Source organism: Marmota marmota, unplaced genomic scaffold (assembly GCF_001458135.2).
Source record: "Marmota marmota marmota unplaced genomic scaffold, marMar, whole genome shotgun sequence".
Taxonomy (NCBI): domain Eukaryota; kingdom Metazoa; phylum Chordata; class Mammalia; order Rodentia; family Sciuridae; genus Marmota; species Marmota marmota.
The window spans coordinates 424,447-439,820 of NW_026000052.1; the positions used below are offsets into that span (position 1 = coordinate 424,447).

At 44.7% G+C, this 15,374-nt stretch overlaps 1 protein-coding gene and 1 pseudogene across 1 annotated transcript in view; one reads left to right on the forward strand and one right to left on the reverse strand.

The window, feature by feature from the left end:
* Cacna1b (calcium voltage-gated channel subunit alpha1 B) overlaps nt 1-15,374 on the reverse strand; it is a 185,825-nt gene that overhangs the window by 141,582 nt on the left and 28,869 nt on the right. Inside the window, 3 exon segments of the mRNA XM_048813414.1 lie at nt 935-1,125; nt 2,974-3,126; nt 4,997-5,088. Coding sequence (XP_048669371.1) covers nt 935-1,125; nt 2,974-3,126; nt 4,997-5,088 — 436 coding nt within the window.
* On the forward strand, nt 5,434-10,799 carry LOC125619706 (annotated as a pseudogene).

The following is a 15,374-nucleotide window of genomic DNA, read 5'->3' on the forward strand; positions in this document are numbered from 1 at the left end:
CTCACGGGCACCTTCCTTCTCCACCTCCCAAAGTCCCAGGGCACTGCTTTGATTGTCCTCACAGCACTTCAACAGGAGGAATGCAAGGTAGCAGGGGGTCTTCACATAAAAGAGATTTGCTCAGGAGTCAAGAGCAGAGTTCACCAGGAATCACAGGTAGAGGGAGATGGACGTGAGATGGGTCGTCCTGGACTTCCACTGTGGTCACCAAACCTAGACTGCTCTGAACTGCTGAGAAGGGCTGGCTTCATGAGACTGAGAAAACCAAGAAGAGACAGCACCAGGACTCAACCCCAAGAATCCCAACATGACCAAGGAGGTTTCCTTGGGCCTTAGCTCAGTGCCACCTCAAACCTTCCCCTGCTCCTCATCTTCACCAGCCTGGACCCAATAAGAGGCCCTAGAGCTCACTGGCCCTCAATTCCACCCAGAAGACCCCACAGATGTGGTGTGAACAGTGGTTTCCAGTCAGCTGCCTGCAGGCCTGGCGTGGGTGAATTAGATTAGTCTCTCTATGACCTAATCTGTCACCTGTACAAGGAGTCAAGAGGCATGTGACACCTCCCAAGCCTAATGTGGCACAGATTCACATGAGCACTGACTACTGTGCTGCTGCACCTTCACCACCGACAGCATCTTGTCTGCAACAGTATCTTTTGACCTCCACCCCTGCCCCACCACCCCGGCCCACAGCCCCACCTTCACAGAGCAACTTAGGAAGACCTAGGTCAAGAGCTTGAGTTGAGACTGACTGCAGAAGCCTTTGACACACCATCTGGATAAAGGGCCCTGAAACTTATTCCAGGGTGGAGGAAGGGGCTCTCAGGGCGGTACAGAGGCTCTCAGTCAGAAGTGCCCCCAAATGGGACCCCAAGAGGGACCCACCCAGGAGCTCCCGAGCCCACCTCAGGCCTAGGGCCAAGATGCAACTCACATTGTAGAGGATGTCAGTCCAGCCCTCCATGGTGATGCACTGGAACACTGTCAAGATGGCAAACAGGATGTTATCAAAGTTGGTGATACCAAAGTTGGGTCCTGGCCAATACTCCCGGCACTCGGTGTCACCCTCACACAGCCGGGCAGGGGCCTCCTTGCCACAGGGGAAGTCACCCACAGGATCTGCATCTGTGAGGAGGAAAATGAAGCAGATCCTGAGCTCATAAACACAAAGTTCTCCAACCCCTCTGGGATTCCTGGGTGCTAGAGAGCGCACTGTAGGCAGCAGGAACCTGGTACCTCCAGACACTCTTCATCAACTGCCTAACCACTCCTCCTACCTGCCCCCTGCTTCCACCCGAGGTCAGGACCCACCCTGTTAGGACTTCTGGTCAGTATCTCCCTCTCCCTGGGAACCTGTCCATCATCATTTAAACAAGCTCAGAAGCCCATTCATTTTAAAATAAAAACCAACAAACTCCTACCTTCCAATTCTTCCTACCACTACCACCCTGATTTCTCCTCTCCCTCAAAGACAAACCACAAAAGTCTTCTAACATGAAGATTTGATTGTCACAATGGAGCCAGCAAGGCGGTTGGTTAGTATAAAGCTAGACTCAGACACTGTGCAGTCCTGGACCTGCACACAGGATAACTGAGAGTTAGTTCAACATATGCCCAGAGAGAAATTGGAGGCCTCCTGGCCCAGTCACCACTGCACTGGTCCCTACAGAGTGGGGATCCCTCTACTTTCCTGCAATGTAGTAGGCAGCAAAAGACCACCTAGAGAGGTGGTAAAGAAAACATCAGGGTTGGGACATAGCTCAGTGGTAGAATACTTGTCTGGCATGCATGAGACCCTGGGTTCAATCCCCAGCATCAAAAAAAAAAAAAAATTGCTAAAATCTGGGACAAGACAGTTAACAGAATATGACATAGAGTGTTTAGCCTCTTCACTCCCAAAATTCCAGCAACAAAGTAGAAGAAAATTTTATAAAAATGTGTACCAACATATGAAAATCCCTCCTATCAACATAGGAGATAATTTGAGGAACTGCAAGGATGGAAAGCAAGTCCTCCCAGGGTTAGAAGGCAAAACTGGCCACACAAGTTTATTTCTCCCTTTCCAAATATCTAGATAAATTTCATAAGGAAGTCCTCATTTGTCTCTGTACACAACTGCATTCTCTGTAAACTAGGACGGTTTCTTCCTGTCTGACTTGACACTCTCGCTTCCTTCTGGTCTCCTGCACTGGTCACACTGCCAATGCCATGCAGACCAGCTACGCCCTTGCTTTGATCCTGACTTTGAAGGAAAAGGTCTCACAATGAAATTCAATGTTTGCAGGGAATTTAAGAAAAGTATCTTTCATTTACAGCTTGATGAAATTTTTTTTTAAGTTATGAATAATTTAGGGGCTAGAGATGTGGCTCAGCAGCAAAGTGCATGCCTAGCATATACAAGGCCTTGGGTTTCATACCAGTACCAGAAAAAAATAAATGATAAAAAAATAAATCATGACTAACTCAAATTCTAGTAAATGCTCTTTGGGATCTAAGAGATGATCACCTGCGTTTTCTCCTTTAATGTGTTGAGTGCTCAAGACTCAAATTTACTGTCTTCCTTAACTCTTTCTCTTACACTCAACAGGAAAACTTTATAGCTTTACCTACAAGTACCCAGAATATGGCTCATTCCAACTACCTCTACCAAACGCCTGGCCCTGGCCACTGCCATCTCTCCAAGATTGAGATATCCTCCCTTTGGATCCTGTTTCAGCCTTTGCCTCCCCCTGGCTACCTTCTAATGAACTGACACTAAATTACTGTATTTCAAATACATTTTTTTGTTTCCTTCCAGAAGTGGCTACAATCTGTATTATTTTATTTGTGTGTCTATTATTTGTTTACCGGTTGTAATCTTCTGTCTCAGTAATCTGGCACCTACCAGTTCTCTCTAGCACCTACAGTGATGCCTGTCTCCTGGATGGATAAATCTGTCGTCCTCAACTGAGCCGAGATGATAGGAGACCTCACCTGTGCTGTTGGGGAAACAGGCCTTGTGGAATTTTCCCATGTAGAACTCGAGGCCAATGATGGCAAACATGAGGATGGCAAAGAAGAGTAGCAGCCCAATCTGCAGCAGTGGAACCATGGCCTTCATGATGGACTTGAGCACCACCTGCAAACCTGTGATCAGAGCAGCGCAGGTCAGAGAGCAAAGGTGGGGGCAGGGGAGAAGGCAGTAACAGAGCAGCAAAAATCCAGGGAGGGCAGGGCTGAGACCTGGGGCAGAAGCGGAGCTGTAACTGTTGATGAGGTCAAAGAACAGAGCCATGGCCTCAAAGTAGGGGACACAATAGGGAAGGCTGTGAGAGTGAGGACTCATATGGGGCAGAGTGTGACCTCCTAGGGAGAGGTGGACTGAGCAGTGTCTCAAAGGGAGAGTAACAGAATGAAGAGGTGTCAGAGTTTGAAGTCCAAGAATCCAGGAAAGAACAGGAATCCTCAGAAGGGAAAGCAAAGAAAGGTGGGAGGTAAAGCAGAGGACCCTGGGAGGGAAGAGCAGGGGATCCTGGGAGTTGAGAAGAGGGCATCCTGGGAGGGAAGAGCAGGGTCTCCTGAGAGGGAAGAGCAGGAATCCTCAGAAGGAAAAGCAAAGGAAGGTGGGAGGTAAAGCAGAGGACCCTGGGAGGGAAGAGCAGGGGATCCTGGGAGTTGAGAACAGGGGATCCTGGGAGGGAAGAGCAGGGGACCCTGGGAGGGAAGAGCAGGGGACCCTGGGAGGGAAGAGCAGGGGATCCTGGGAGTTAAGAACAGGGCATCCTGGGAGGGAAGAGCAGGGGCTACTGACAGGGAAGAGCAGGAATCCTCAGAAGAAAAATCAAAGAAAGGTGGGAGGTAAAAGCAGAGGATCCTGGGAGGAAAGAGCAGGGGATCTTGAGAAGAAGAACAGAAATCCTAAGAAGGAAGAACAAAGAACGCTGGGAGCTAAGAGCAGGGACTCCTGGGACGGAAGAGCAGAGACTTCTTAGAAGGCACAGCAGGGGATCCTAGAGGAAAGTACAGGGAATCATGGGAAGGAATCACAGGGCATCCTGCAAAAGCAGTAAGGAAGTCCTTAATTGTCCAGATTCTTTATGGAGAATGGGGAAGATCCACTCTCCTCCAAAAATGAGAAGTGTGTTTCTACTGGCTGTAGGGTGTGATTGAATTCAGGCCAGAAAAATAAGCAGAGAAGGCTGTAACCCCATGATCTCTCACTCTTCCAGCATGGCCCTGAGCATGGGCCAGGGGCCGTGCCTATTCAGTGTAGAACAGGGAGCTATCCAAAGATCTTTCTGCAGTGGTCCTAGGAAGACACAGAACTAGGTCCCTGCCCACCCAGGCTCCTAGGTAAACCTAAAGCCAAGCTTCCACTAGACTGGGGAATAGAGGCCAGGGTGGCCACTGGCTCACCAGTTCCCCTGGCCACCCTGCCCATGTTTATCTCCTTCATGGCCCAAACCAGGAGCATATATTATGTCCAGTCTCAGTCCCCCAAGGCCTAGTCAGGCTGATCTAACACAGGAGGCCCTTCGCAGCCTTTGAATATTTTCCCACACATTCTATCCCATCCCTGGTCAAGCTTTCTTCTGTTCTTCAACCCCATAAAATGAAGCAGGACTAAAAATAACTCTCTTTGTGGGTAGGAACAAAGCTTCCATCTAGGGAAGCCAAGTCAGAGCACAGTAACAGGGTCCCTCTCTGTCATTTTGTAGAGAATAGCCTGGAAAATGCCTGTTCCTCTCTTCCTCCTGCCTGTTTCCCTGGGGTCAGAAATGGCAAGCTCAGGGGCTTGGTGTTTAGCTAAGTGGCAAAGAGAGAATGTGCTTACCATGCTCAAGGCTCTGAGTTCAATCCCCATCACCAAAAGGGTCGGGGAGCAGGGCAAGCTCAGAGTCACAAGGCCCTACAGCCACAGTCAGGGACTTAACTGTGGCCATGGCTGTGGTGAGAAGGAAGGGAGGAGGTTGGTGTTCCAGGTAGGCTTGGGCCTGACTGTCTTAGCTGGACTCACTTGGAATCCCCGATACCAGCTTCAGAGGCCTCAGCACGCGCACAGCCCTCAGTGTTCGCAGGTCGAAGTCAGTTCCAGCTGTGGCAAGGATCCTGGCAGGAAAAAGCAGAAGGAAACGGAAAGGGTTTCCACATTGAGTCTGGGAGGAAACATACTCCTCCTTCCACCTGTGTCCTTTCTCCCAAGGGCAGTGATAGATTCATGCCCCGTGTTCCCCAGTGTCCAACCACAGGCCAGTATGGGGCCAGGGGCTCACCTGGAATCCCAAGCCATCACCAGATATGCTGGCAATGACTTCCACCTGCATTACCAGCCCTCCAGTTCAGAGGCACTGTGAATGGACACTCAGCCACTGGCCTGGCAGTGAACCTGTCTTCCAACTGAGTCCAAGCCTACACTATGCACAAACCAACCCCAGCTGTACTTCAGACAATCCCATGAAAGGCAGCAGCGAGTGGGGCTGGAGTACAGTGGAGCCTGAGGGACTCCTGGACCAGCACCACATACCACCCTTCTTCATCCTATCTCGGAAGAACAGGGAAAGCGGAAGGTGGGAGTCAAGGATTCAGAGATCTCAGGAAGACCCTTGTGGAAAGAAACATATTTGTTTTAAAAATAAGTCAGTGGAAAATAAGAAAATAAGTCAATGGCAGAGCAGCAAGGGCTATATTCAAAGTAAGAAGTGAACCGCTGTTACACTCACACCCAGAGAAGACAGTATCTAACAAAGATTTCCAGGCTAAAGGGAGAGCTTTACCTCTCCCTGAAGCATGATGAATAAATAGGTAGCTTTACTGACAACCTGTCAGTCACACTGAAGTGAAGAGGAGGTATGCTCCTGATCTACTGTTGTACTTAGGAAATCCAGTCCTGGCAACATGGAGAGGATAATTCTGTCTGATAGTCTTCTTCCTGGGGATAGAGGCCCATGAATCAAGTTCCCAAGGGCAAGATCATTGCCTCATGATTAGAATGCGTCACCTTACAGACATTGTTGACCAGTTGAAAAGTTATATGGATGATTTGGACCCTGAATTCCCACCAACTCCACAAGATGTAAAGGGGCACTGCGAGCAATCAGCTTTTTCAAGTTTTCAGAAGGACCAACTAAAGTCAGCAAATGCAGGAGACAACAGAATCAATGTATTAATCAAAAAGCTGAAGAGGAGGGGCTGGGATTGTGGCACAACAGCAGAGCGCTCAACTAGCACATGCGAGGCGCTGGGTCCGATCCTCAGCACCACATAAAAATACATAAATAAAATAAAGGTATTGGGTCCAATTACAACTAAAAAATAAATTAAAAAACTGAAGAGGAAACTACCTTCTACAAATGTAACAAGAGAATAGGAACATACTACAATATACACTTCTTGTGATTCTTCTGAAATCACTTCTCCAAAAGATGATTCATCAGCATCTTTCCTAGATACACAGGAGATAGATTCCTAAAGATCTGACTTGAAGATGAATGCTACGTTACATACTCTAACAACAGTCAAACTCACTTCTTGGTATTCCAAGTGCAGAAGAATAATCTATTAGTGATGGAAAAAATACCTCAGATAAGTCTACAAAGTTCAGATTATTTCCCCAAAATTATTATGCAATACTTCAGTTCAATCCACATGCTGTTTGGTCAATTCAGAAACTTTTCACTCAACTGGAATCTGATTTCCTAGGTCATTGGTTTGTATGGCTTCTGCAATTTTTACTTTGTCTTACTGCCCAACCATGATATTCCTGGACTGATGGAGAAGGCTAAAATTTTAACCAAAAAAATCCTGTTTGAGAATTTATTGATCTTATGTTATTGATCAATGACAATTACCACAAGAATGAGATTTATTATGATCATAACTTAAGAGGTGTATACTTTCATCCAAGCTGAAAATGGGAGAAGCACAGGATCAAAATGAAAAGTTGACATCTTTATTATTTTGAGAAAATGAAAATTGAGTATCTTTTTTAAAGAAAAATAAAAACTATTGTAGAGTAATGTCAGCAAGATGGCCAGAGTTGCCTGGTACCCCACACAAAAAGGGACCACAGTATAAACAGCTACCTCTGACTGGAGTGACTGAAGAAGGGTACTGGCAAACAGCAGGAAGTGGCACATTCTGTGGAGCACAAAAACCAGGCACCATCAGGAGGAGAGTGACTCAATCTCCCCACACCGTCTCCCCAACTCAGACCTGTCTTGCCACCAAGACAACTGCTCCTTACGGAGAAAAGGGAAATTAGAGGCCCTAAGGGTCCCCACTACACTACAGATTCCAAGAGTCCCCATTGCCACAGGCCCCAAAGGTAATCAGACTACTGTAGACACAAATGGTCCCCACTTCTGGAGACCCTAACAGCTCCCACACTGCTTCAGACCCCAAGAATGTCAACTACTGGAGACCGTAAAGGCTTCCATGCTGCTACAGACCCCAAAGGTCACCATGCTTCTGAAGACCCCATAGTTATCATACTGATGCAGATGACTATAAAGGAGACCCCTACGACCCTCACAGGCTTTGCAGTTTGAAGAGTTTCTCCACACATGGCTGCATTGTCAGGGGAGAAGCCCACATCGTCTACCCTTCATCCCTCTCCATGATATTAGAAGTGACAGCTCAACACCACCTTGAAACCAGACACACTGTTAGAAAGTCTGAGGCCTAGCTATCATGGCATGTCTTCATTCCTGAGGTTCCAATTTTATTCCATCATGCTCACACAGCTGGCTGCTGTACCTCCAAACTGCTCATGGCTTTAGCCTAGCAGAAAGGCTGAGACTTGGTTTCCAAATCCATGCAGCACCCCATCCCCAGGGAGATTTGCACAAAAAGGATGATGATGCACAGCCAGTGGCCCAGCACACCTACACATATCTACCTGGCCTGACAGACAAACAGTACCTTCATGCCAGAAGAGAGCCCATCATACAACCATCCAGAATACACCCAAGGCTAGCCCAATAGCCAGCCAGGCAGCAACCCTACCCGCCCATTGAGCCTGCTGCATAGCCAGTCATCCCATAATAGGAGGGGGAGGAGGGGGAGGAGGGGGAGGAGAGGGAGGAGGAGGAGGAGGTTATTTAACAACAACAAAAAAATAGCTGAAATATTACCAAGTCTTGGGAAAGATATAGACATCAGGTCCAGGAAGCTCAAAGAGTCCTAATTAAACTCAACCCAAAGAGATCCTCTGCGATTCACATTAATATTAATATTAAACTGTCAAATATCAAAGACAGAATTCTAAAAGTAATGAGAAAAAAAAAGATCAAATCACATCTGATTATCTCAACAGATGCAGAAAAAGCATATGAACAAATTCAACACCCCTTCCCAATTAGACTAACAGATTTCTCAGCAGAAACTCTGTAAGACAGGAGAAGATGGGATGATGGATTCAGAGTTCTGAAAGGAAAATACTTGAGCCTAGAATAAGTATACCTAGCAAAGCTATTCTTCAGAAATGAAGGAGAAGTAAAGTTTCTCAGATAAACAAAAACTGAGGGAGTTCAACACCAGCAGACTAACCCGACAAGAAATGCGTAAAGAAGCCTATGTTTAGAAGCAGAAGAAACATGACTACCACCATGAGAACACACGAAGTATAGAACTCACTGACAGAATTGAAACAAAAGATAAAGAGAAGATAATCAAATTTTATCACTAAGAAAATCACTAAACCACAAAGATTAATAATAAGAGGAAGAAACAAAGACTATACAAAACAATAAGAAAACAATTGACATAATAACAGGAGTTGAATGTTACCTGTTAATAATAACCACAAATTTAAAAGGATTAAATTCCCCAATTAACAGATGAATGGATTAAAAAACACCCAATTCTATGTTGCCTACAAGGAACTCACATCATCAGTAAAGACACAAATAGACCAAAAGTGAAGAGATGGAAGAAGATATTCCATGCAAACAAATCAAAAGGGAACAGGAGGAGCTACACCTGAGTTAGACAAAACAAACTGACAGACTGTATAAAAGCAAAGAAGGCCATCGTGTAATGATAAAATGATCAATTCAGCAAGAAGATATAACAGTTGTAAATATATTAACACCAACACTGTGCCAACCTAATATACAAAGTGAATACTAGATCTAAAGGAGACAGAGACTCCAATACAATAATACTTGGGGAACTCAATGCCCCATTTTGATCAATGGACACATCATCCAGGCAGAAAAACCAACAAAAAATATTTGAGTTAAACTACAATACGGATCAAATGGACCCTAACAGATATTTCTAGAACACTTCATCCAACAGCTGCAAAAATACACATTCTTCTCATCATTGCATGCAATATTCTCCAGGGCAGACAATGTGTTAGGTTGTCAAAATCATATCATGTATCTTCTCTGACCACAATGGAATAAAATTACAATCAACAATGGAAAAACTGTGGTAATTATACAGATATTCAGAATTAAACAATATGGTCCTGAACAACGAATGAATCATGAAGAAGTTAAAGGGGAAGTTTAAAGTCTCTTAAAACAAATGAAAATGGAAACATAACAAAATCCATGGTACATAGCAAAAGCACTACTGAGGGAAATCAGTGGCCATAAATACATACAACAGAAAGATATCAAAGAAACAACATAACAATGTGACACAAAGAACTTAAGAGCAAGAACAAATCAAACCTAAAATTAGTAGAAAGAAACAATAAAGATCAGAGCAGAAATGAATTGAGACTAAAAAAAAATCACACAAAATAATCAATGAAATAAAAGATTATGGGTTTAAAAAAAAAAAAAGCAACAAATCCTTACTTAGACTAAGAAAAAAAGGAAAGAAGGCTTGTGGGGGGTGGTCGTGCTGAATGACTAGCATTTTCCTTCCTGTGATTGGTAGAGGCTCTGTCGGTCACTTTCGTAGTGATCTGGTCACCTTCGTAGTGGCCCTAGACACTGCCCAATCCTTGAAGTAGAAGAATGTGTCTTCATGCATAGGCGTGCCTTCCTGCAGCCCCATGGATTGAGCTAGAGCTACGCTCACCTGTTCCTTTCTGATACTACCCCTTTGCCCTGTTTGGGATAGAATGTTCCAAATGGAAACGCCCTTTGTGTGTCCCCTTCTCTTGCTCTGCCTTTGGGCGTGGCCTTCATAGGTGTCAGTCACCTGCTGACAGCAGACATCCCAGAGCTAGACTCCTCAGCCCCCTGACCCCTGACCCCTTGCCTCATTTGAATGGCTTCTCCTCAATAAAAGGGTTGGCAGGTTCCGGCTCTTTCTGCAGACCCTGAAGGTCAGAGGAGCCATCACAGGACCCCCAAAGAAAAAGGTATCTCAGTCTTTTGTGTGGTTATTTCCTGCAGCCCTGTTCCCCTCGAGTGACCCTGAGGGATTTTGTCATGAGGAACGCAACAAAGACTCACTCAGAAAAAGATCAGGGAAAGGAGACATTAGAATTGATACCACAGAAATACAAAAGATTGTTAGAGACTACTATAAACAACCATAACCAAAAAAAATGGAAAGATTTATCAGAAGTGGATAAATTCCTGAACACATATAACTGACCAAGAAAGAACCATGAAGAAACAAAATCTAAAATATCAATAATGATTAATCAATAATAAAAGGACTCCCAACAAAGAAAAACCCACTTCTGGATGGCTGCATTGCTGAATACTACCAAAGTTTAAGGAACTAGCACAAATTCTTCTCAAGCTGTTTCCAAAAACTGAAAGAAAGGGGGAAATTCCTCCAAACATTCTGTGAAACCAGCATTATCCTGATACAAAAATCAGACAAGGATGGGTGTTGTGGCACACATCTGTAATTCCAGCATCTTAGGAGGTTGAGACAGGAGCCTCGCAAATTCAAGGCCAGCCTCAACTTAAAAAGGCCCTAAGCAACATAGTGAAACTGTCTCAAATTTTTTAAAAAACAAAAAATGTCTGGGGATGTAGCTCAGTGGTAAAGTGTCCCTAAGGAATGAAGGAATGAAAAAAGGAAGGAAGGAAGGGAAAGAGGGAAAGACAAACCTAATAAACCAGATAGTGATACAAGAAATGAAAATCATAGATCAAAATCCCTGATGAACATAAATGCAAAAATTCTCAATGAAATACTAGCAAATCAAATCCAACAACACATGAAAAATATTAAACACCATGATCAAGTGGGATTTAGCTCAGGAATGCAAGGATGGTTCACATATATGAATCAATAACAATTATATAACACAAAAACATAATACAAGACAAAAACCATATGATCATCTCAACAGATGCAGAAAAAGCATTTGATAAATTCAACATCCCTTCTTGATAAAAATTCAGCAAATCAGGGATGGCAGGAACATACCTCGACACAAAGTCACATATAACAAACCCACAGCTAACATCATCCTGAACAGGGTAAAGTTGAAAGAATTTTTCCTAAGATTCAGAACAAGACAAGGATGCCCATTTCCACCATTCTTATTCAACACAATCCTGGAAGTCCCCCTCAGAGCAATCAGGGAAGAGACAGAAATAAAGGGCATCCAAGTTAGAAAGGAGAAATCAAGCTATCCTTGTTGGCAGAAGGCTTAAATACTGAGAGAGGAAACCAGCCCCAATCAGATTTCAACGAAGAAGATCCAAGATGGAGGGGAGGAAAATGGACAGGAATATCCTGATGAAACAGAACCACCACAGTCGAGGACTCCCAGTCAGAGGGCATGGAGGACCTAGAACCAAGATTCAAACGACTGAGGATTGATCCAGAGATGTCAGACCTGATTCCACAGTCAAGAAGAACTCTCAAAGGAAGAGGGGAAAGAAGATGGCCCAAAGAGACCCAATGATGAAGCTATCCCCATGGAAACAGCTAAAGAATCTGACGGTGCAGGCTGAGCAAATGATTCACGGCAGGAAAAGTGAGATCTCCAACGAGGATGCTTGCTGCAGTGTTAGCTCTATTGAGCTTCAGGTAAGCCTCTTGTGACTTTCTCTTGCTCTCCTTTTGGGGAGCCTGAGGCCGAGAGCCGGGGGAGCCATTCTGAAGCTTGTGTAAAGGTTCGTTCAAGGTATGTGACAAGAACCCATAGATATCAGGAGGGAGGACCAGAACGGTGGTATGTCCCAGAGCCATGTCCTCTAATGACATTTGTGCCTGAGAGGAACTGGGATGCTCATCTGGGAGAAGAAGCCAAAAGGAGAGCTAAGAAATCTGTCTTTGAACTCAACAGTTGTTGTTTGGAAAAAATGAGATTTATTCCCGGTGGCTGGAAGGGTCTAACTAGGGAGCAGTAACTACAGAGAGCAAGATTCTGGCTCAAAATAAAGAGGAATTTCTAACTAAAGAAAGAAGCATTGTTAGCACTGAGGGCTTGGAATGCAGCATTTTTCTTTTTTGTAGTTGTAGATGGACAGAATGCCTTTATTTTATTTGTTTATTTTTATGTGGTGCTGAGGATCAAACCCAGGGCCTCACACATGACAAGTACTCTGCCGCTGAACTACAGACCCAGCCCAGGAATAAACTTATTGAGGTGAAATAACTCTACAGAGAGAACAATGAAAAAAAAAAAAAAAAAACAACTGATGCAAGACATTGAAGAGAACACTAAAAAACTGGAAAGACATCCCAGTTTCATGGATTGAAATAATTAATATTTTTAAATATCCATACTACCCAAAGTAATCTACAGATTCAACACAATCTCCATCAAAATATCAATGATATTCTTCACAGAAATAGAAAAAAAAAATTCTAAAATCCATATGGTATCACAAAAGACCTAAAATAGCCAAAGCAATTCTCAGCAAACTGGAAACTGGAAGCATCATAATGACAATCAGCTTTTCATTATTGTGACCAAAATGCCTGAGAAGAACAAATTAGAGGAAGTTTTTTTTTTTTTTTTTAAATATTTTTTAGTTGTTGATGGACCTTTATTTTTTATTTATTTATATGTGGTGCTGAGAATCGAACCCAGTGCCTCACACATGTTAGGCAAGTGCTCTACCACTGAGACCCAACCTCAGCCCCTAGAGGAAGAAAAGTTTGTTTTGAGAGGTTTCCTAGGTTCCGTTCAGAGTCAGCCAATGCCACGGCCTGAGGTGAGGCAGACATGGTGGAAGGGCATGGCAGAGAACAGCTGTCTGCTCACAGCAGCCAAGAAGCAGAGAACAAGAGTCATTGTCAAGGGCATACCCCCCAGCAACCACGTCCTCATCCCTTCCCCACCTGCCCACAGTTACTACTCAGAAGGTCACGCAAATCATAAATCCTTCAAATGAATCAATCTACTGATGAGGTTACAGTCCAAAAAGTACTCATTCCTAAAAACCCCACCTCTGAGCCTTGCTGTACTAGGGACCATGCTTTTAAAATATGAGCTTTTCAGAGAACATGTACCCAGTCCAGACCATCACAGTCATAATACCTGATTCCAAAACATACTGTAAAAGTATAGCAACCAGAACAGCATGGTACTGGGATAAACCAGTACCCAGACCTGGGAGACAGCATGAAGAGCTGAGAATTCAAAAAACTTGGAGCCAATTGGGGGTTTTGTTTTGTTTTAAATAAAGGCACCAAGAATATAAACTGGACATAGGACCGTCTCTTCAGTAAGTGGGTGCTAGGAAAACTGTATATTAATATATAGAAGAAGGGAAATAGACTCCTGTCTCTAACCACATACAAAAATCAACCCAAAATGGATCCAAAACTTAAAAGTAAGAACTGAAACTATTAAACTACCAGAAGAAAACAAGGAAGTGCCTCAGGATATTGGTCTAGACAAAGCACCAGCAACAAATGCAAAACCTGACAATGGGATTATATCAAACCAAAAAGCACCCGCACACCAAGGGAACAGCCAACAGGGCTGAGAGGCGCCTGCAGAATGGAAGACTGACCCGCCAACCACTCACCCAACAGGGGGTTGATTTCCAGAATATGTAAGGAACTCAAGCAATATGTAAAAATCCAATTTTAAAATGCGCAACTGATCTGAATAGACAAAGGAAGATAGGCAAATAGCCAATAAGACTATGCAAGAATTCTCAACATTACTGATCACCAAGGGGATGCACATCAAATCCACAGTGAGATATCATCTCACCCCAGTAGAAAGGCTATTTTCAAAAAGACAAATGACACATATCAGTGAGAATGTGGACAGGGGGCTCTATACACTGCTGGTAGGAGCATAAATTAGTTCAGCCACTAGAGAAGTAGTATGGAGGCTTCTCAAAAAATCAGAAATAGAACCATCATCTGATCCAGCACCCACTCCTGAGCACATATGCCAAGGAAAGGAAGTCCATAAGTCGAAGAGAAATCTGCTCTCATGTGCTGACTGCAGCAAGGTTCACCAGCACCAAGATATGTTGCCATCCGAGGTGTTCTTCCACAGATGAATGGGTAAAGAAAGTGTGAGGTGAACACAGTGGAATATTATTCAGCCATAAAGAATGAAGTCCTGCCTTCTCTGGCAACACGGATAAGCATGGAGGACATTATGTGGGGCACAATAAGTCAGATGCAGAAAGACCCATACTGCATGTTCTCATTTAAATGTGCAAGCAAAGAACAGATGACTGGTTCCCAGAGGTTGGGAAGGGTGGGATGGGGAGCTGGAGAGGATGGCCAATGGGTATAGGGAGCATCTGGCAGGAGGGATGAGCAATACCCTTTAGCACTGTGGAGTAGCCATGGTTGGCATCAATTACACATCCTCAATACCTAGGATTCTGAATGTTCCCACCCAAAGAAATCACAGATGTCGGCAGTAACAGTCACCCTGTTACACTGAGCTGATCGTCACACACTGAACACATGCACTAAAACTTCACCCTGCCCCCCATAAACATGCAGGTACTGTGTTCAATAAAATTATGTTTTTAAAGGAAAAACCACCTGGCCCGTGGCATGAAACCACACTGCCTCGTCTGCACCTTGAGGACCCACGTCTCCTCCTGTTGGGGTGCGCTTCCAGTCCTCTGTCAGTCCTTCCATCCGAGTGTCGTCCTCGGCCTCCCCAGCCTCCCCACAAGGGCACTGTGTGCTTTCCCCAGATGAGCGCATGTGCCCCCATTCACCCGAGTGCCTGTGAAGTCTCCCTCTTGCCCACCCAAATGCCATGTCCAGCTCCAGTCAGAGGCCAGCACTCTCCGGCCTTCCTGAGGCTCAGTCTCAGCCAGCTCTGCCTCCTCCATCAGACTCAAGACCGGGGTCCCGGCTCCCCACACACAGGAGCACCCAGCGGCCATGACTGCACTGTGTGCCTGCTGCTCCCTGATCACTTCTTTAACCCACACCTGGAGATCCCTGGATACCTCGCATGCACAAAGCCCTGGGTTGTTCCATCCCCAGCACCACAAAAAAAAAAAAAAAAAGGGCAAAGCAAAGAA